Source organism: Brassica napus, chromosome A9, assembly GCF_020379485.1.
Source record: "Brassica napus cultivar Da-Ae chromosome A9, Da-Ae, whole genome shotgun sequence".
Taxonomy (NCBI): Eukaryota; Viridiplantae; Streptophyta; class Magnoliopsida; order Brassicales; family Brassicaceae; genus Brassica; species Brassica napus.
Genome location: NC_063442.1, coordinates 6,281,884 through 6,303,825, shown reverse-complemented (window position 1 = coordinate 6,303,825; position 21,942 = coordinate 6,281,884). Strand labels below are relative to the sequence as shown.

The following is a 21,942-nucleotide window of genomic DNA, read 5'->3' as shown; positions in this document are numbered from 1 at the left end:
TCAAAACACCAAAAATACTTCAAATGTCTATTGATTTTCTATCTAAATATTTAAGCTATACCAATTTATATGTTAAGTTTATGTATTTTAGAATATATTATTCAAATTTATATATAATATCTTAATTTATTTTTAGACTTTGAAAAATTTAAAGTATATATTAATTTATAAAAATAATTTTAATGGGTTATCCGAATCCGAACCAAATCCACAAATATTTGAACTGAACCCAAACCAAAATTTATAAATTTCCGAATGGAACTGAAATTTTTAACCCCAAAAATCTTTAAAACCCGAATAGTTTCAAATCGAACTCGAATGGATACCCGAACGTTCAACCCTGATTACAAGAAAAATAAGATAACAAATGCAAAGATCGACCATGGTTGTAGCTGAACGAGAATCAGAATAATCATCCGCGTTACATTGTAAGTATTGTACATATATAATATGTATACGATGTCAAAAAAAATATAATATGTATACTTAAAATGATTAAATCCCCGAGTAATAACTGATTAATCTCTGTTTTTTTTTTGTTAACTCGCTATGTCCGAATCGACCACTTGATTGCCTAACCAAATCTCGAACATGAGTATTAAGTAGTCATGAATTAATGTATATAAAATAAAATAAGTATGACTATTGTGAAATTTGTGCTGCTAAATAAAATAAATATAATATGAACTAAATGTATATATCAAATAAATATGTTCGTTGTGACATTTCTGTCGCTAATTTGTACCATTTGTCTTTTAGTTTGTTTTGAATTCTGCTTAATAGTAAATTCATGAACTTTGTTAGTTGGAAAAATAAATTCAACAAAATGTAATGTTTTGCTATTACTTTGACAAAATTTTGTCGTAAGATTAAAAGTATATAGATTTTTTTTTTTAATTCATTACATTCACAAAAATCTCGCAGCATATACATATAGTTTATATATATAGCTTCATGAACTATTAACGTGTCAAGCTTCCTCGTTTGAAGCGCTGCTAATTGTTTTCTTCATTAACGAAGAGGGAACATCTTTTATCAGAAGACTCAGAAGGAAACCGATCATCTGTGCATGTAAGAACATATTAGTCATGGATAACTAATACATTTATAATCAACATAGTTTTGGTGGATGAGATGGTGGAAAATAGTATACCAAAGATAAGGCGATGCATAAAAGACTGAATCCAGGGAAATAGAACGGTGCATTGTCGGAGAGAAACAATGCTATATCAAACCCAAATCATTTACTTGTTAGAGGTCTTCATTAGAACTTAGTAATGAATGGTATTGTAAGTCCACTCTCACATCTTCACATACCTGTCAATGGACTATATACAAATGGAGCCACGACTTCTGCAAATGACTTTACCCCATATATGCATCCCTGGACCTTCCCCTGAAAGGATATGGAAATATGAAACGAATACTATCTAGAAGCTGTGGAAGTTTAACAAAATCTTTAATGACAAAAAAAAAAAGATTTGTGTGAGATGTTATGTGTATTTCATTCAAATGAAAACAGAATATGTAGAACTCATATACCATGTATATTTACTTTACCAACTGTGACAGTACAATTAAAACGGAATTTATATCCTGTAGCAACAAAAGCACGTTATCATGTTTGTATAAAAAAATTGGATGCCAGAGTTTGTTGCGTCTACATACAAAAATTAATAAACAAATCTAGAATAATTAATCAATGTTACATGTCAGCAGAGTTTAATGCCTCTACATACAAATTTTGGGGGGGGGGATTACGATGTTACATGGCAAACATATATATGTGGAGTGGCGCTTCCTGCAAGCTCTATTGACGACGATTGGATTTAGAAGAAGTTGGTATTAATTGTGACTTAGGTTTGATAAGTGTCGTACTATACTACGACTGGTGTAAACCCTAAAATGACCTAAAAGGATCAAGTGTACCGATGATCATTTTGCCAAAAAAAAAGTGTACCGACTCATGGATTACTCTAGGGAGATTTGTTAACTGTGTATGCACGCATTTGTTTAGATAACCAATGATGGAAGTAGGCCCGGGAAAATATCTGGATCTGAAGATTCGAACTAGACCGATCCCAATTTTAAGGTACCAATTCAAACTCGATCTAATATACATATCTGACATGTACCTAACTTCCTACACCCCTAAAAACCGATCAAAATTCTAGTAGAGAATTGTGGATATCCGGGCATATCAAAAGTATTAGGATTCACTTATAAAATTGCTATATTAATATTTATATTTATCCAAATGCTCAAAACTCTAATTGTAAATTTCAATATATTCATTATTTTAGTTAACTTGAGTCTTTTGGGGCGTTTTGTACATTTCATATTATTAAGTTATGGATATTCCTAATATGTTGGATATAAAAACCCGGATATAAACCAGATCTAAATTAAAACAAAAAAAAAATGGATTCTTAAGGAAACATCCAAACCGAACTTGAACTGATCCCAATCCAAAACTAGAAAATATCCTATCAGTATTAAAATCTCTAGAACCGAAATACCAGATATATCTATACTGAAAATATCTTATCCGGATCCAGATATCCGAATGCACACGCTTAAGTGGGAAGTGCATCTTTTAAAAAATGGCTATTCGGTGACTATCTAAAAACCGTACCATCCAAGACCTAATTACAAGTTATGTGCAAACGTTGATATTATAGTGTATGAAGAAGAAAATAACTTTTGCGATCTTACCTGTTCAGCGGACCTAACTTGTCTTGAGGCAATACCATAAATCTGAAACCATATTCAAGTTATATTTAAGTGAAACTATAATAAATAGAGTTTCACAAAAAAAAACTAAAATAAATAGCACCGATGTTTTTTTTTTTACTAAAAAATAGCACCGATGTTAAGCTAGAAAATCTTACAGATGGCATTACAAACATCACTCCGGGTACGAGGGCTGTGGCGGCATAAGGAACCTATATTGTTCATAAAAACAAAACAAAACCAAACCGTCAGCTCAATAACATAGAAGGAATTTTCAAACCGCCAGCTCAATAACATTCAGAAGGACTGAGTTTAATATAATATATATTGATTTTATATGTATATGTTTTTTTAAATGAAGTTTAACTTATATGTAAATTTTGTTAATTTCGTCAAGGGTTATGTATGTGCTTATGCGTATATATGAGCAACTCCTCTAACAAGGTCCTAGTTTAAACAGACTCACCCATGGTGACCATGAAACACTGAGAATTGCTGCCTGCACGACAAACACATAACCAAATTCATCATCTATATTATTTATAGATTTATTTCATGATAGCGTGTATATTAAATGGAGCAAAATGAACATTAAAAAGTTCTAGAATGTTTACGTTGAAGAAATCCATAAGAAGCCCTGTTGATAACACCCTACGTTCTCCAATGGCAGAAACCAATATCCGCAATATAAACAGCTAACAAAACAAATTTCAACAGCACAGCACAATCGATGAATAACATTTATTGAAATTATAAACGATCTTTTACGATAGTGCGTTATTACCTGGGATATGGAACCAATGATCCAAACCAACAGGGAGAGCTGAGCAAAGTCATTTTTCTTAAACCCAAAACGGGCTTTCAGAAAATACTGTATTATTAAAGAGTTTAATATAAAAATAAAACAAAAGGAGTTTAATATATATAAATTAATGGATTTCTAATGTAAGAGTGTAGAGATGAGAACCAAGAAAGCTGACTCCATTCCACTTTGTGAGAAGGTAACAAAAAATGTAACGGCCAATGCTTGAACGAGTATGGTGCTGTGTTACAAGAATTCATATTAATTATTTAGGATTACATATATATATATATGTATATAGTGTCACCATGCATTACACTATATATATATATAGTGTACCTATTCTTCATCAAGGCGACCATGTCTTTCAAAGAAGAATACTTATTGTAGAAGACATGTGTCCTTGTTGGTGCATTTTCTAGAATTGGCTCTGTTAACATCCTTTCATCACCACCACCATCATAGTCATCTTCATCATCATCGTGTAACCTCTCTTTTAGGAAAATTCTCATGTACGCCAGGCCAACGAATAATGATAAAGCGGTAACCTAAAGAAATATAATGGTCTCTTATATTTATATATTGCTCCTACACTTTGACATATGCTATCTTTTTCCGTTTATTTTTGAAAATTTACAAGTAATCTACTCGTTTATTTATTATTTATCAGTTTTTTAAAAAAAAAATATTTATCAGTTTTGCAATCACAAAACTATTTGAGAAATTCCCAAGAATATCCTTTTTAAGTTTTTGTCACAAAAATAACTTTCAATGAAGAAAATGACCAAAATAAATTTTATTAAAATGTGAAAATGTATTTTTACCTAGGATTAACTAATTTAGACTTAGGGTTTTGAGTTAAGGGGTGAAGTTTTGAGGACATGGTTTCAAATTTTCAAAAATAAAAATGAGCTATTTTGGTTATTTTTTGAGGTTATTTTGTGACAAAAACTTAAAAAATGCTATTTGAGAGAATTGCTCAAACTATTTTCTTGAACAATAAAATTTTTAATTTTCAGAATTTGGACGAAATAACAATGAAAATAACTTTGAGACATTCTTTAATTTTTCTTACATAGTTCAATATAAGATAATAATTTCTTTTAAACATAAGCATCTTACATGATTCTATATAAAAATAACTTTTCTTCACGTAAGTTCCAAGAACCTGTAAATTTTATAGTGATAAAAATTATGACATATTTGTTATATTAATTTAAAATTCCTTGAATGGACAATTTTTTTAAATTTGTTATATTAATCTACTATTCCTTATGTTCCAGTAAGATGGATGTTTTAGAATAAAAAAATTATTTCACAAAGATAAATTTTTAGTATTTTCTATGAAAAATCGTAAACTTCAAGAAAATTAATTTAGTATATTGAATTACTATTGATAAAAATTATTAAAAATTTATAATTACATAAAACTATATATACATGTATATAGTGATTTAATGTGTTTTTTGTTAATATAATATTAAAAATTCTATCTTTATAGCGGAAGGAGTATAAGTTTCAAGTGTACTCCTATTTTTTATGTTGTAATATAAATTTAATTTTAATTCCTTCTATATTCTTGTTAGATAACCAATAATAAAGTGATAATAATGAGTCTATCTGATTGAATCATTGTTCGAGGCTGTCTTACTTATGATACCTGAAAAGTCGAAGCTGTGGGTAGAAAACGAGCTGCAAATGTTGCACAAACTGCGGAAATTGATCTGACACCTGCTAAAACTCCAAACATTGATATTCTTTGTGTGCCATGAATATTTTTTGCCTGAAAAAACAAAATTTAGTGAGACAAAAATATCATATATAGGATCATAGTGAAATAACAAAATGGAATTCCTAACAAAATATTTACCACATATGCCTGAGCGAGACAGTCAACGGTGCCTTGGCAGACCATATCAAAGATAATCTTGATCACATAATATGTGTAAAAGAATAATGTATCCCTTCTATACCCTAATATTGCTGCAAAATGTTTACTACATTTTAAGAACATGCCGTCATTAAACAAAATCAAAAGATGAACAAGAGGTTAGCCAAATATCAACTGTCTTGGCAAATCAATTTTTTTAATCATTGTTTCAATATATCTCACATCTCATGTCATTTTTTCTTTCTATTTGATTTCAAAACCTGACAAAAATAGTATGTACTTTACAGAAAAAATAATAGGAAAAATGTAAACAAATCAGACGATTTTGTTGTTTTATAATCTTTTTGTATAAAGAGCTGCGAATCAGACAATGGTTGAGTGGTTGGCAAAACGAGATATACGTGCTTAAGGATCTCCTTTTTTAAGTTAGCACTATACTTGTCTAATCATGAATAGATGTCCACAAGGAGCAAATCTATTTTTTATGTATTGGTACATTATCCTACTATATAATAGAAGCTATTTTTGGAGCTTCTAAAGGGTGCCACGTCAGCTAAAATATTCCCGACCAATCAAGTTTCCATGTCAGCCTCTTCCCAGATTTCTTTTCAGCTATACCCATTTTACATATACGACAGTCCACAATATAATTCATATTTTGTTAGAATCCAATTAACAATGCATCTTCAAAGCTCCTTAATTAATCATCCAGACAAAACTTGGAGCACCTCTCCGCATCCTCTCTCTCTCTCAATCGACAATAGCTATGTCTCTTCAAATTACCTTCATTACTCACACATCCCCCTCTTCAAATAAAAATATCTCCATAAAAATAAGAATCCGAACAGAACAGAAACAACCTCACGAATAAGCTTCCCGTAACAGGAGCACAAAAAAAAATCAAGGGCTGAATCGAGAGCTTTCATCATGGCCGAAAGAGAAAGAGATTGAGAGACATAGAGGGGGTTGAATCCAGAGAGGTTGAATCGTAACATAGGTTGATTTGAGTCAAGCTCTGTATGTAGATCTTATGAATTATCACGACTGAAGGGTTGAATCGAAGAAAGAGATGATTGTTGCGAGCATGACGGTGGTGGTCACGACTCCGATGAAGACTGAGATAGGCGAAGACGGATTTGAGAAGCAATGGTGGTGGAGGTGGTGACAAGCTATGGCAGATGGGAGAGATGGCAATCGTGGTGGTGGTGACGAGCGACGATGTTACCGTCACTGCAACTCCGACAGAAGCTCCTTCGTGGCTTCGTCTTCTCCTCCACTAATACTCTTCAATCTCAATTTGAGAACCCAAATCACGTTAGCAACACATACGTAAAAAAAAAAACCAAATATTTTCACCAAGTATTTGGCGCTCATAAGTGTTACAGAGATAAAAATTAGTACATATATTTCTTGCAGTGTACATCATGAATTATCTTATTATCGTTAGGTTTGTTTACATCAAAAAATGTAAATGGTTTGTTTATTTTACACTTGGTTTTCTGTATAAATATAAATGAACACCTTATGACAGTCATTGTACAACAGTGATTATATATTTTCCAGTCTCCAGTCTTAATTGCTGTGATTCAAATCCGACTTTGGTCTGAGTTTGTCATTTAGTTGACCTATGTTGTGGGAGCCTAGATTTTTTTTTTGTTTTATGTATTGTAGGTACCAAACACAAGGGACATATTTAAGTTCACAAGCGGGTAATCGACCTCTTCAGCTCTTTGGAAGTAATGAAGCAGATCACTTACATCACTATTGAGCCTGGTATTGAGAAAAAGTCAACAAAAATGTTTCTTAGTGCATGTGGTTTAGTTTACAAATTGTCTTTGAATTCCTACGACTTTGTCTTCACTTCCCAAATCAATAAATGGGTCTAAAAGCCATAGCCAAAAGAGTAAGAACACTATTCAGTACAACTTATAACTAGATGATTGACCAAATAAAATAAACCTATAAGAACCCAAAGATTAACATTAAAAACAGGTTTGAGTTGAACTTATTTATTGTAATATTAAAAGAACTAATTTCCTTGATTTTAAAGCATTCCACGATCATATAAAAATAATATAGTAAAGATAATTATTATGTTAAATTTATTATTAAGATTTGCTACAAATAAAACTCTCAGTAGCACTCAAAGTTTAAACAAAAAATAGTTCTTATTACTATGACACACTCGAAAACAATTTATATTACCTAAGAATGATTCCTTATAGTATCCAAACAAGATATCTCATTTAAATTTATACTAATCTATTTACCCTTTTTTCTTTTGTTATTACAGAAACTTTTCTTTGTAACAACACTAAAAACTTGCTTCTACTTTAACACCAACAACATTGACATCATACAAAGCTTTATGTGGAGAAAAAAACTAAATTCCCATACACGAAGTCATCGCTCTACTTGAGATCTAACAACAACGAAATGATGAGGACCTCAAGTCAGTAGCTGGACCACCAGCTCATGAGATCAACCATACAAGCTACACTGGAGCCAACAGCGACATAGGTGCATTCAAAGAAGGATATCTTTGCAACCATGAAGAGTTTAACCGTGAAACCAGTTGCTATAGATTCTCAACTCAACCAGAGCACGCGGCGAATTGGTTTCATACCAAAAGGAGTAATGGTTTATGAGATATGTCATTTATAAGTCAGGCTATCTATACTTCATCTGAATTGATTCTTTTTAAGGAAAGTAATTCTGCAACTCAAACTCACGTGTGGAACCAGGAGATCATTCATTACATCGAAGACCACTTGGAGAGTTGTTGGTATTCAAACAACAAAATTTGGTTGCAACAAAAAATTTTAATCAATTATCCGCGCGTAGCGTTTAATAATAATAAATGCATATGAGATTATTGAAATTAGGATATTAAAGATACGAAACTGATTTTTTACCACCTAGTCTAACAAACTTTTAATTTTTTTGCTTAGTATAATTGTATGGGTGCACATGCCCCTACACCCTAGCTTCTCTCCTAGATCAAGCTGTCTACAATACTGATATACAATTGGCTACATGTTTTGTTAGTATTAAAAAAAGCCGCTGTACTGCAGTTTGGGGTTTACGGAGTAATAACCGAGTTAATAAAAACAATGCACAAACGAACTTAAAAGAGTATGGAGTAGTAAATATTTTGGAGGCTGTGAAAAGTCTATGGCTAATTTTTGGGGTAAAGTGATGCCTATAAGATTCCTCGATTTCAAATTATATACTGTATCATATAAAAATCTTTCCGTGCAAAGTGAAGAATAAATGTACAATTTTGTATTTAACCGGTTAAATTACATATATTTATTATTTTGAGTTTAGTTAGGATTAACTGAAAAAACTTCATTAAATTTATAAAACGACATTTATTCTATAATAAAAAAATTATCTAGAGCGAAACTTAATTTGAAACAAAGTGAGTAACTAATCACGGCTAGCCTGTGCTTAAAGAAACTTAAGATTAATTGTGTAGATGCAAATTTATGAGTGTTTGAAAACAAAGCTTAAGTTTAGATAAAAATAAAGAACCTGGAGGAATTATAGAGAGGCACATGGGAAGGGTGAGCAATGCCTTGATTCCATACCTGTCGGCTAGATTCCCGATTACCGGCATCATTACCATTGTCCCAAGTCCCACTGTCTTTTTACCATTTCCACCATTGGAATAACAAAAGTTTACATTAATTATTTTCTTTAAAAAATTCTTAAATCATTGAAATTTCTTTAAAAAATTTGAAGACGTTCATGAGTTTTTGAAAACATTTGTTCTGACAAAAAAATTAAAGAGTCACTAACCAGAAAAAGGAAGAGATTGAAGATTGAAGATTGGAAACAATGATAGTGAACGTCCAATATGCACATATATATAAGTAGAGGTGATTACCACTTGCTGTACTCCGGTGAGGTAAACGGCAAGAGAGCATGAATCGTTTAATCCAGAGCAAACCGCAGCGACGGTGACGTCAGTCATGACCGGCCTTACCAAGAATCCGGCGAATGATGACAGGAAAACCGTCGTCAATATGTGTCCTAGCCCTCCAAGCTTCTCGTCCATCTCTCTAATCTATCCTCTCTCTTCCTACTTCTCCTCGCTTCTGACTCTTACGGTCTTACCTATATCTTATGTTAAATATCCACGTGCAAATGTACATATATTAAGTTTTAGTTTCGTTAAATAATTTAATAATCCTTGATAAACTTTTATAACTAGGCCGTCTGTATCACCATGGCCGATGCTAGTGCGGTTGTTAAGATGTTATAAAATATATTCGTATTGTACATATCTCATGTAATCTTTCAGATTCGATCGCTGTAAAAGAAAAAGAAATATTCGTAGATCCTTAATAGTTGGAACTACATGGTGCATTGCATGTACTAATATACCTGACCAGCCTAATCTTGAAGAAAAGGATAAATCTTTACCGAGAGAATGGTAAAAGACAAAAGACATTTTGCTTTATTACAATCGCTTAGCGTTTCCAGGTTGCATCGATTTTTCTTTCGTAAAAGCTATTGGTCTGAAAATTTAGAGTGAAACAGAACAACCAACAAAACATAAATTTCTAGAAAAATATATGTACAACAGTCTTGGCTAATGACTCAACTGTTTTGTTTGCGCCGCCCCCGTGAATGGTAGACAATATTGAAACCCTAAAATCTTATTTATATAGAAGCTAACTCTTTTAGTTCCGTCAAAAAACTAGGTCATGCTGTCAGTTCTTGGAGGATCAGTTCGTGGCAGTAGGAATCCTACTGCAGGAGCATGCGGGATAGCATGCGAAAACTTGCAGAGCAATTCATGGCCGAAGACAAAAGTTACTAGGGACTGACGAGAAAGCTGACCAAGTATGATTACATTTGTGGTCGGGAGTTGTGGCAGTCCCGAGACAATAGTGGCTGGGATGGGACTAATCGAAGAGATTTCAAATGTAAACGCAGCAGGGAAGAGTTGTAATTAGTATTGGCATAATAGAGCTAGATCAATAAAGCACAACAATATCAATCACATCTTTTTTTTCTTATTGGTAATCCACATGTCCAAAACTGCTCAAATCACCATACCACGTTACCAAGGAAGAATCGAATCCACGAATTGTTTCTTTTTTTAACCCAACCATGTTATAAGAAGAGAGCCCCACAAAGATGCAAACTATCTACTGTTTCTCTCTTTCTCTTGTGACTCTTTTGCCCTTCGTTAAATCTTGCAAAAGAAAAATGGTGTCTCAGGCGCCTTCTTCTGCTCAAACTCTATTTGTTCTTTGCAATGAATAAGATAAGAGCAGATCTTTTTTGATTCGAGACTAACCGGTGTGCGATCGATTACTACACTTGATATCTCGCAAGCCTTTCCTTTACAGGAGGATCCAAAGCAGACCAACATTCCGCCCATGAGTTTCCAAGCATCTGAACCCAAAAAGATGAATTCACAAGACATTAATCATTATGAGTGAGGCCAGTGCTTAAAGTGATTAAAAGCTGAACTTGAATTCAGCACAGCTTACTTGTTTATAGCCGTTCAGCACTTGGGAGACTTCGCTATTGACGTCCTCACTTCTAATTTCCTGTGATAAAAAAGCTTGTCAACCAATAGTTTGAAAGCTCGGCAGCGCGATTTAGTTTAGCAGGGAGTCGCATTTGGTTTCATTTCACTTACATGCCAGCTTGCAATGGCTTTGCATATGACAACAAGTGAGCTGACACCTCCTGATGGATTCACTTTTACCTGAAATTCATGGAGAACACTCGTAAGTAACAAACTTCATTTACATGTTTCAAATACTAAGCAAAGAGGCAAGAGAAATACCACTGCACATAATCCTCTAAATGCATCTTCTTTCTCAAGGTCATCACGTACCCTGAAAAGAAAGTATAATAAGAAACTGTTGTACGGCGCAGCAGTTGGGAGTGTAAAGACTCAAAATTCAAACCAAAAGGTTCACTAACATTGACAATGCCAAGCACCATGGTTTCATGAAGTGCTCCATGTGAGGTGCAACGAGGTCTGGACGAATCCATGCTAGTCTACCGAGGGTAATTGCACTGTTCTCAACTAGTGATTTATTAACAGCCTGTCTCACACAATAAAACAAATTAGGCATAGTCGTCAGATATAACAGTTGATAGACTCTTGAATAAATAGGCTGCGGGAGTCACCTCTGCATGCTGAAGAATCAGGGCTAGGGCAGAGACAACGTTGGTCACAATTGGTGAAACTTCCTGACGAACCTGAAACATTCAGTTCATATCATTCACAAGTCTGCCCTTAACCAAACACTTCAACCTTGACAGCAAAAATTAGTATTTTGGTATTACCTTGACAGCTAATTCTCCAATGGCCCAACAAGCATTATTTGCCACAGAAAGGTTTTCTCCAATAAGGTTTGTACTCTGTACAAAGAATATATATGATCAATACAAATAAAAAAGAGAATTGATATAGTCAAGAGTAAAACTTGAATACCAACCAGTTGCTGGCTTGCAACCTGCAGGAACTCAATCAGACGGGGTTGTAGGTAGGCCGGGAATACCTGTCAGTGGTAGCCAAACAGCATTACTACACTAATATATGTAGCAGAAAGTATCAAAACTATAGCATATGATACCCCACATAACTACGGGTTATTCTCGTGAAAGACTTCCCCCGCTGATTATATTATGTCAAAGGACACTGTTTAATGTAAAAGAATATGCAGCTTACTCTTGCAAGATCACCCATGAGAGCAAACGCACTTTGTCTGACATCAGGAGCTTCATCCATGCAACAGTTGAGAAGCAGATCCCTTAAATTAGTTTGTGAAACCTGAAAAAGAGCAATATATGCGGTTGTCTCAGGGAACTTATGAACAGAAAATCGCGCGAGCAAGACATCGAGGAAAGTCAGTACCAGAGACTCTATCCCACTGCCAAGCCCTTCAGCAAGTCCAGAAAGTAAATCAAGAGAACAAACAATGAATTCTCTGTCGTACTGAGCCCCAGCAGAGGCAGGATCAACCTACAAATACCACAAGCAAGCTTTCATCAAACAAAAAAAAAACATATGCGTGCAATAGTTATATACATGCTTCAGTAAAATATGAATAACTGTTTCTATACTCAAGCTTTGTGATGCTTATCTAGCTGAGGCAGTATAATAGGTAAGGTAAACTGGAAAAGATAGTTCTAATTCGCCAATTAGATAAAATTCCAAATTCTGAATGAAACCTTAGCCATGTGTTGTAGTTGGATGATATCCATGCATCTTTGGAAAACAGGCTGAGCAAATGGAGCGAACCCTACACCTAAAGCCTGTAAGATGGAAACATAATTTGTTAAGACATACAGTTCAGGTTTCAAACAGTCTAACACTCTGTCAGGATGAAATTGTGTGATGTTCACAATTGTTATCTATTACTATTAGAAGCAATTTCAGGCTTAACTAATAATCTTAAATAATGCTTCTTAGCTAAGCAACAACTCCATATTACTTTTTCAGTGTTCTTAAGACTCCCAAAACCTGGGTATCTTCACTGACTAGGATCAATGATCTTAGATTCATTGGTGCAACATATTCAAGACTTTACAGATATTTCGAAGGCCTTGACAAATAGCCCATACCTGAGAAATAGATGTGAAGCATTCCAGCAACGGAAATAGATCTTTATCCGAATTTGAAAGTTGTTGCCACTTTGCGACCAGTGGAGGCATCAGAATTTCAAGATAAGCAGGCTGCAGAAGGAAGAATATTAAGCAGGCAATAAAATTTATACCAGCACCAGTGTATGGAACAAAAAATAATCGTCAAGGAGCTCAAATTTACAAGAACATATTAACCTTTACACAAACCCAATCGTCATACCTTGTTCAACTCTTCTCTAACCGAATCTGCCAGTGTTCCAATAGCATCATACACAATTCTTAAGTTCCGCCTCTGGGATATGAAAATTGTATGTTAGGTAGACGTATAGCAACAGTTGCTTGAAGTAGATAATAACCGGCAAAGGATTTACCTGATACTTTCCAAAAGCGCACATTAGATGCTGCAGTATTACTCCCAGGTGTGGCACTAACTCTTCAGCAGCATCCTACATATTCACAGAAAATAATTAACACGGTCAACAAACATCCACAAATGTTATCAAAACCCAAAGCCAAGAGGTACCTCTTCAACAGTTGCAAAAGCTGAACAGGCAGCCTCCTGGACCCGCTTGTTCGAATCCAAGAGTCTGCGGAGAAGACCCATAAGAACTTTTTCAAACTGTTCATAACCCTTCGGATTGCCACCTTCCTATAAAAGAAAAGGAGAGAATCATCTAAAGATCGTTGGAACTTGGAAGCAGTTGAAGCACGAAATCTCCTATTCAAATCATACCTGGATAAGATACTTGCCAAATCGAGAAAGCGTCCAGCAAGATATACTTCGTATGAGAGGGAACTTATCATCTAAAAGAGGAAGAAGAAATGCTACGATCTGCAGAAATAAGGTACTAGCATATTGATCTACTCGAACTGAGCGGAGAAAAATGATAGATATGAGATGATGTAGATCAAAAACGAACTTGCCTCAGACAAGTGAGGGTAAAGACCATTAAAGCAGCCTTCAGCAATAGCCCCAAGGGTCAAAACAGCAGCTTCCCTTTCTTTCCAGGCCTCGTCCCCAGAAGTTGATAATTTTGCCTACAACATGGAAGAACAGGGTTTAGTTTATTGAATAAATTTACAAAGATAGAGAGGAATAACGATTACCTGAATAAGGGGCATGAGTGCCGGAAGGATCTCATCTCCAAATACATTAGAGAGAACGTCAATAGCTGCTGCACTGCACTTTCTTAAATTCCACACGTTAAACGAGTCATCATCCTGTATTCAGAGATATTCATTAAAGAAGGATCTATAGAATTACAAACATACTTAATATCTATACAAATATCAAATGACACTAAAAGAAGTAGATCACGTACATCGTCATCAAAATCGTCTGATCCATGAAGTCTCGATGTATGAAAACGAGGTTTCAAATCCTGTTGGGGAACCAAATGAATGAAAACTCAATAGTAATTTTAATAAGAAAAATCAAAGTCACAAGAACAAATAACTGCACCTGATCTCTGTCTGGTTGAGATTCATCTTCCTGCAAAAATGAAAAGTTTTCATATGATATAAGATGGTTAATTTTATCGTGAAAGGTGAAGAAACAAATAGATTCAACAGAAAAATAACCTCAGCATCCAAAAGCGACTCGTCGTCATCTGCATAAGCCATGTTCGACAGCAACACCTAAAACAGATATATTTTACAAAGATTTCAAACTACACCCGCTGAGCAAGCGATTGTGCGCCCAAAAATATACTGAAGAAAGGAGAAGCATCACTATACTGGAATTAGGCGTGGCAGTAACTCTTTCAAATTCTCTGACGGCAGCTGAGCATCACAGTATGCAGACCTGCCAAACAACAATATAGCTCTGAGAACAAACGAGTACAAGGATGGAATAATAAGCAGGAAAAAGGGGGGAAAAACTGCAGAACATAAGACAAAAACAGGTCTACAACCGTCATCTATAGAGCAAACAAAGAAAAGAACATATTACCAAAATTCACATGCTTCGAGGGCCACTTCTTCATCAGGGTCTTTGTTGACTTGTAGCATGTATTCCATTACGTTCCTTAGGTGTGGCTTAAAAAACGAAAAGGGAAGAAGCAAAATATAAGATGCAGGGTAGACACATAACTCGAACTAAACATAAGAAGTACTTACTAAAAAGCGACACTTAAGAGTAGTTATAAAATACTGCGTACGTTAAAACCATCAGCAATGAAAAATACCTCAATAGACGAGGGAAGGACTTCTGTGAGATGCACAAATGCTGCGCAGACCTATTAAACACAAGGAGAGAAATTATACATACGAAAAAGAACTTTGAAACGAAATAAGATCTGACTGAATCATGTGACACAAGCTTAAACAAGTCACGTACTAATTTTCTGACTTCTGCTACAGGATCATTGGCAAGGAGAAACAGCCCCTGAAGGTACTTATCAAGAGAATTGTACAAAGCCTGCAAATCATAGTTTGTTACAATCCACAGTCCCTTAACCGAATAAAAACAAATAATGTATTAAAAAAATCTTCCTTATACTTACAGAAGGCATTATTATGACATATTGGTTCACACAACCCAGGGCAAGCTTCCTCAGTGAAGCATGGGGAGACTGGAAAAACTGATCAAACAAAATAATGACAATAAATCTTACAGCAACCAATCCAGCAGTAAGAAAAAAGAAATCAAACTAGAACCGAATTTAGAAATCTGTGATGAGATGCTTACCTGATATAGCCTAGGCAGGAAAACGTTGATAGGGCGCTCTGCTAAACCAGGCACTTCTGAATCCAATACATGTGGGATATCCTCACAAATCTGATCAACAAGACATGTAGATATTACCAAAAAAAACTTTGAAAAACATTCCAACGATACCACAGCTAATAAGCAAAACAAAAAAGAAGAAAATACCTTTGACAATGCATCCATCGCACCATCCATGTGATTCAGATCATTACTGTCTAAACAAGTAACAAGAGCTGGCAAAAGCTCAGGCCACCCAGAACCTTCCTCGATATTAACAATAACACTGATGATGGTTCCAACAGTTGTCCGTATGTTTCTATCCACAGCTCCAAGACAAGGCAGCAACTCAGACTTGATGTACTTCTGGTTTTCTTGAGACATGGATGGATACGCACCCTTCAGATTGTTTTTCAGAAGCAATCCAGCAGCTTGACGAATCTCAATGGACTTACCCTGTGAATCAATACACATCAGCTAGGAAACCTAATCGATCAGTAACAGCAATACAGGAACCTCAAGCTAGACTTATTATCTTCCTCAACATCATGTAAACGCAGCTAAGCTTGGAAAGCAAATCAGTTCTCAAGAAAAGCCACAGAGAACAGATTCTAAAGTTCCTAACCAACTCGATTCAACGGAAACTCAGGATCAACTAAAGGTGAGCAACAAAGAGAATCCGATAGGCAAATGAAACCAAAAGTCTCCCACAAGTGGATTGAGTCAATAGATAGAGAGCGGAGAGGGAGAGTAGAGAAATCTCTGGCACGAACCTCGGCGCGGGCGAGGATGAAGACGAGGTAGTTGTTGAAATCGGGGATTTGAGAGAAGTGCTGAAGCTGCTTCCAAATCTGGGACTTGTCAACGGCGGAGGAAGGAGAAATCTGCTGTTCGAGAAGAGTGCAGATCTCGGTGAGGCCATCGTTTAGGGGCTGCCAGACCGTCGTCGCCGCCATGATTGTGGTGGCAAAAAAGGGGTGAAGTTTCACTCGTGTGAGCTGGGGCAGATGAATATATGATTGGAAACGACAGAGGACGAAGACGAAGACGCTGCTGCTTTGGGTTTTAATGGGTTTTAAATTCTTCAAAAGTTTCTGTATGGGCTTTTTTTTATTATCAATTTATGTATTAACAGAATTTTTTTGTTATTCAATTATTTTTTAAAGAATCTCTTACTATAGAACTAATGATCTTAAAATATACATTGAAGTTTACTGTTATTGAAAAAAAAAGTAAATTTTATTAAATATTGTTAATAACAGTGAAAATGATTTATTTAGAATTTATTTAGTTTTATGTAATTTAGATTTCATCAATGGAAAAGTTAATATGTATTATAGAGAGCCCATGATCATGATCTTCTATCTTGTTAGAACAACTCTAATGGAGGAATTGTTCAAAATACATACATATACATATGTATCTATATAAAAATATTGATATTTCATTGTGGTATTTCAAAACTACGAGAAAAACGTAACCGAAAATATTTTTTTTAAATATGTATTTTGAAAATTTTAGGTTGAATAACACCATTGAGATTGCTCTTAGAAACTTATGAAGGGTTATTGGTAAGTGAATGAATACTCATGGACTTTGTATATTTTGAGAATTTATTATTATTGATTTTTGGATTTTAAATTTTTTAATAGAATCCATTGTTATTGATTTAAAAAAAAATCAAAATCCATTCAAATTTCTTGTTATTCAAAAAGTTTTTAGTTATTTTAGTTATTATTGATTCTATAATTCTAACTAAATCTATTGAGATATGAATTCTATTTGTTTTACTCACAAGCATAAACCAAAATCTAGTGTTATTGTGCAACAAGCATAAACCAAAATCAAACATAGCAAAGCATGGCAAGTTGGCAACACCTACTTTTATATTATCTAAAACATTCATGATTGACATTGTTCGGTAATGCTTAGCAAAATACAAATATAGAATGCTCACAAAATTAGGGAGCCAAATCCAAACAGCAGGAAAAGGGATTCTGAAGCAAGATGCATGTTTTGTTGGTCCATGCAAAAAATCAAATCCTCTAAAAGCTACAAAGGCTTGCAGATACTTTGCATCTCAGTACAGGCTGAATCCAAAGAACTGGCTGACAATAATTGCCAATCCCAGTCCAATGGCCACAAGAGAAGACGCCCACGTTAGTTTCTCCGTGATCCTAGGAACCTTCTCCTTCAACGCCTCGCTACATGACCCTATAAACACCGTGTAGCTCCCCATCGCAATCACCGTCCCAAGCAAGAACATGATCAGAAACGCAGCACCTGCTACCCGAGAAGGAAGAGCCAGTGCGGGCAACACCATCATCAGCGCATCCGGTTGCAGCCCGTGGACAATCCCCGTCGCAAAAGTCGCAAACCCAATCTTCTTCTTCTTCTTTGAGCTCTTCTCATCCGTCTCCTCCCCATTCTCCAACGCAACCACACACGGTTCAGGGATCTCGGAAGCTTCTTTGATCCCCATAGCGCCGATCACAAGAAGGGTCAAGCCCACGACTCGTGTACCCCAAGTTCTTATAACCTCAATGTGGAGCCTATCCTTAAGAAGCAGAAACAGGAGACCAAAGATGAGTTGGCCAGCGTCGTGGCCACATCCCCAGAGAGCTCCAACCGCAGCACTCTCCATCCTCGTCCGTCCGATGGAGAGTGGAGCCAAAGCAGCGAGGTGATCAGGGCCGGAGAGTGTGTGTAAGCAGCCAGCGAAGAAACCGGTCCACGCACTCGTCAGTACTTCGGTCCGGAGGAGTTTCCCACCAACAGCAGCGCCGCTAGACTTAGCTGCGGCTTGGAAGCTAGCCAAAGCAGGCGGCGCAACGATGGGGTTAAGCAAAAGTGCAACTACGGCAGAGATTAGTATGATTGTTCCAGCTGATAACGTCTGCAAGAAACACACAGATTCGCATAAAGCAGTGACCTTTAACAAGAACTGAATACATATCCACTGATTAAGGCTCACAAGACATCGATATAGACTAGTGATGAGAATATGTTATTATATACCTTTCTCTGCTCATAACTCCGCACGATCCGTTCGAGAAACCCTGGATTAGGTTTTGACTCGTCGGCTTTCGGAGAGGAAGACGAGAGGTTTCTAGCTTGATTTGACGCAGTCGGCGAAGGATTGTGGCGGAGGAGGCAGGAGATGGAGCTCACCCGGCGCGGGGAGGAAGGGATGAGACTGAGAGAGTCGAGACGGTGGACACGGAGGAGCAACGGAGGTGCTCTTAAGTGGGATTTGGAGGGGGCGAGTACGGAGGAAGACGGTGGTTGAAGAAGTCTATCCATGGCGTCTTCTACTTGTCTATCGTCGTCTGATGAGCTCCACGGCAAAGAGAGAGACAGAGTGGGGGAGACTGTGCTCTCAATCGGTGAGGATAAAACTTTTTAAAAAGTTATTTTGTTGCTTCCCTGTATTTAAATAAATATTATATTTGTAGAAAATTATCAGAAAAAAGTATAAGCTACGATTTCTGTACAAGATAATTTTTTGCTAATTGTAGTTGCCAAAATATGGTGAACTTCCAGTTTTATAGCTCTGGTTTTGGAAATTTCTTATCAAAAAGGTTTTTAACAAAATAATGTATAAAATAAAATTTATAGAAATAAGATTTATAAAAATAATTGTTAACTCAAATATAACATATATATAATTTAATGTATTTTATTTAAACTGTTACTATTTATATATTTTTAATATATTTAGTTAATCATATTTATTAATATGAATATTTTTATATAGTTTGATAATGTATTTTTGTAATAAAATAAAATCTATTTTTATTGTATGAATGATATTTTGAATGATATTTTTTATACAAACTATACTTTTCTATCTTGAATGATATTTTTTATACAAACTATATATTCTGATAAAAACCTGCCATTAATTATTGTAGATATTTTATTTACCTAATTTTTATCTACAATTTAAAAATATCAATAATGTTTTAAAAACACCATTAATTAGAAGAGTATTTGCACTCTGAATTACGTTGACAAAACTAAAAGAATATTTCCACGGAAACAAAATAACTTATAACGTGTTCCGTATAAAATAATCTTTTTAATATTTTAAAGTATATTTTATTAATTATTTCTTGTCAATATGTATGTTTAGTTGGTGTGCTGGAATCTAAAATAAAATTAATCTACATTTATCAAAAACAAATACGGCGTACTTTTAATAAAAATTTTTTAATAAAAGTTACAAAAAGAATTATTAATAAATAATGTATTTTTATTGTATTTGTGAACTAGAGAAGTAGATCATTTTTTTTTTTGATCCGAGGGTATAGATGCTTCCACGTGTTCTGCAAACTGCTTCCTTGATGCGCTTTCTCCAGCCGGCGTCGTTCGGGTCTGAGTTGTGTGGGCCGCGGGTCCGTTTTAAGTGTTTACATTGTAGCCCGTATGCATTGGGCTTCTAGCCTTTTGTTTATGTATTTGGGCCTTGGGCCGGTTTTATTCAATAAAAAACACCATTTGGCGGAAAAAAAAAAAGAGAAGTAGATCATTTTCATTTTTGGTTCTTCTCCACTTTTCCATCTCTCTGCAAAAGTCCATCTTTCTTCCTCTCGCACCTACCAAACTTTTATTACCTCAATTATCATTTTTCATCATCACAATCCCAATTTGTCTAATTTCCTTTCATATTCTTCTTCAAGGTCGCGTTTTGTTGATTGATCAACACTCACAATTGGCTCACCCGTAAGTCTTTGATTTTCCTCAGATTGTCGATCCTCATTTTTTTAATTATAAGAGAAGGCTAATATTCGATTAGAAAAAAAGTTTCAGACGTCAGTAAGAAATCAAAGAATGTTAAACGTATCATCATTGCTGTGTATCTATTCTCTTCTTGACTTTTTGACTTACTTATGAAACACCAGCATTCTTTTGAATGGTCATGTACTCCTTCCTCTAAGGACATTGTTGAGACCCAAATCATGTGACTCAACATCATCGTCAAACGTTTGTTATAACTGATAAGCTAAGATTAAGAGCTTTAGATATTTTAATGGTTTAATAATGTTCACCAAGAAAAGATGTATAGTTCTATCAAGAGAGACATGTTGTTTTGTTTTCTTGCTAAAAGATTATCTAAACTATAGATATACATATTTTGTTTTTCTTGCTCGCAGATTGGTTCTTTCAAAAATCACCAAACTCTGTTTTGATCAGAGATGTCGACAAACAATGACGGTAAGCTTTAACATGTTCTTATCAATGTTCTCATACGTCTTTCACTAATTATTCTTGTGTGCCAATAGTAACAGGCAAAGTCATTGTGATTATGGGCGTAAGCGGAGCAGGCAAATCGTTAGTTCTTATTTTATTTTATTTTTGTTAGTCCTCTCTTACCATGTTGTGACTTGTGATTGAACAAATTTTTCTTGACCTTTCTAGTACCATAGGCAAGTTGTTGGGAACAGCACTATCTTGTGATTTTCTTGACGCTGATGATTTCCACTCTTCATCAAACAGAGGTAAAAAGAATCAAAGAATTTTGACAAAACAAGAGTTTTCATGTGTTAACAACACCTTGCTCATGGTTCAACCCAGATAAGATGCGCCAAGGCATTGCTCTTTCGGATGAAGACCGGATGCCATGGCTCGAAAAAATACAAGAGAGTTTGCGAGAACGTTTGCTCAATGGAGAAACCGTTGTTCTCGCGTGTTCTTCGTTGAGAAAGCAGTACAGAGAAATCTTGAGAGTCTCTGATCCTGATTACAAACCGGGAAGCTATTCGAGTTGCAAGGTGAAGTTTGTGTTACTGGAAGGTAATGCAGAGGTGATCGCTGCTCGGTTGCAGAAGAGAGCTTCGGAGGGAGAACATTTCATGCCTCTCACTCTTCTCCGGTCTCAGTTTGATCTGCTTGAAGCTGATGACTGTGAAAAGATATTCAAAGTCAGTGTGGTTCTCACTCCTGAAGTTATAGTTAACTCAGTTCTTGAATTGCTATCCAATGATTTGAAATTTCGAGACGATATATGAGGTACTCGGCACATTGTATTATTACGATTCATCTTTGTATTCAACTTGTACTATTCAATAATAACTTTTAAAACTAGAATGATTAATGATGGAGTATTTATTTGAATAATGAAAGACCATATCAAATCTACTAGATACTGCATTGTTATGTCATTACAAAGGCACTAAACTTAGA

At 35.1% G+C, this 21,942-nt stretch overlaps 4 protein-coding genes across 7 annotated transcripts; 1 reads left to right on the top strand and 3 right to left on the bottom strand.

Annotated features, from left to right (window-relative positions):
* Window positions 1–728: 728 nt before the first annotated feature.
* On the bottom strand, window positions 729–10,163 carry LOC106358827 (tetracycline resistance protein, class A-like). Of its 2 annotated transcripts, XM_048739609.1 has the most exons (14): window positions 9,319–10,163; window positions 8,964–9,075; window positions 5,406–5,518; window positions 5,196–5,318; window positions 3,875–4,083; window positions 3,701–3,776; window positions 3,518–3,604; window positions 3,348–3,428; window positions 3,200–3,232; window positions 2,892–2,945; window positions 2,716–2,757; window positions 1,318–1,396; window positions 1,154–1,224; window positions 729–1,063 (listed from the first exon to the last, which is right to left on the bottom strand). In XM_048739609.1, the coding sequence occupies exons 1-14, from the start codon at window positions 9,487–9,489 to the stop codon at window positions 971–973; spliced, it is 1,344 nt and encodes a 447-aa protein (XP_048595566.1). In that variant the 5' UTR covers window positions 9,490–10,163; the 3' UTR covers window positions 729–970. The 2 variants fall into 2 exon arrangements, with proteins under 2 accessions (XP_048595566.1, XP_048595567.1); XM_048739610.1 differs by lacking the exons at window positions 729–1,063; window positions 1,154–1,224 and having other exon boundaries at window positions 1,366–1,396; window positions 2,908–2,945.
* A 218-nt stretch (window positions 10,164–10,381) lies between these two features.
* On the bottom strand, window positions 10,382–16,805 carry LOC106360746 (transportin-1-like). Its single transcript, XM_048739608.1, has 30 exons — window positions 16,530–16,805; window positions 15,925–16,212; window positions 15,739–15,828; window positions 15,554–15,631; window positions 15,388–15,468; window positions 15,236–15,286; window positions 15,001–15,086; window positions 14,787–14,853; window positions 14,631–14,687; window positions 14,512–14,541; window positions 14,372–14,431; window positions 14,157–14,270; window positions 13,974–14,087; window positions 13,783–13,881; window positions 13,573–13,698; window positions 13,421–13,495; window positions 13,270–13,341; window positions 13,029–13,139; window positions 12,636–12,719; window positions 12,319–12,426; window positions 12,133–12,234; window positions 11,900–11,962; window positions 11,748–11,822; window positions 11,589–11,660; window positions 11,379–11,503; window positions 11,239–11,290; window positions 11,089–11,157; window positions 10,937–10,996; window positions 10,741–10,838; window positions 10,382–10,635 (listed from the first exon to the last, which is right to left on the bottom strand). The coding sequence occupies exons 1-29, from the start codon at window positions 16,710–16,712 to the stop codon at window positions 10,758–10,760; spliced, it is 2,673 nt and encodes an 890-aa protein (XP_048595565.1). The 5' UTR covers window positions 16,713–16,805; the 3' UTR covers window positions 10,382–10,635; window positions 10,741–10,757.
* Window positions 16,806–17,624: 819 nt separating this feature from the next.
* On the bottom strand, window positions 17,625–19,178 carry BNAA09G08900D. Its single transcript, XM_013800398.3, has 2 exons — window positions 18,775–19,178; window positions 17,625–18,652 (listed from the first exon to the last, which is right to left on the bottom strand). The coding sequence occupies exons 1-2, from the start codon at window positions 19,057–19,059 to the stop codon at window positions 17,837–17,839; spliced, it is 1,101 nt and encodes a 366-aa protein (XP_013655852.2). The 5' UTR covers window positions 19,060–19,178; the 3' UTR covers window positions 17,625–17,836.
* A 1,078-nt stretch (window positions 19,179–20,256) lies between these two features.
* On the top strand, window positions 20,257–21,876 carry LOC106360744 (gluconokinase). 3 transcript variants are annotated; one of them, XM_013800397.3, is made up of 5 exons: window positions 20,257–20,481; window positions 20,913–20,973; window positions 21,048–21,090; window positions 21,178–21,257; window positions 21,334–21,876. In XM_013800397.3, exons 2-5 carry the CDS (start codon window positions 20,955–20,957, stop codon window positions 21,765–21,767), a joined length of 576 nt encoding a protein of 191 aa, XP_013655851.2. In that variant the 5' UTR covers window positions 20,257–20,481; window positions 20,913–20,954; the 3' UTR covers window positions 21,768–21,876. The 3 variants fall into 3 exon arrangements, with proteins under 3 accessions (XP_013655851.2, XP_022567303.2, XP_013655850.2); XM_022711582.2 differs by having other exon boundaries at window positions 21,045–21,090; XM_013800396.3 differs by having other exon boundaries at window positions 21,042–21,090.
* The last annotated feature ends 66 nt before the right edge of the window (window positions 21,877–21,942 follow it).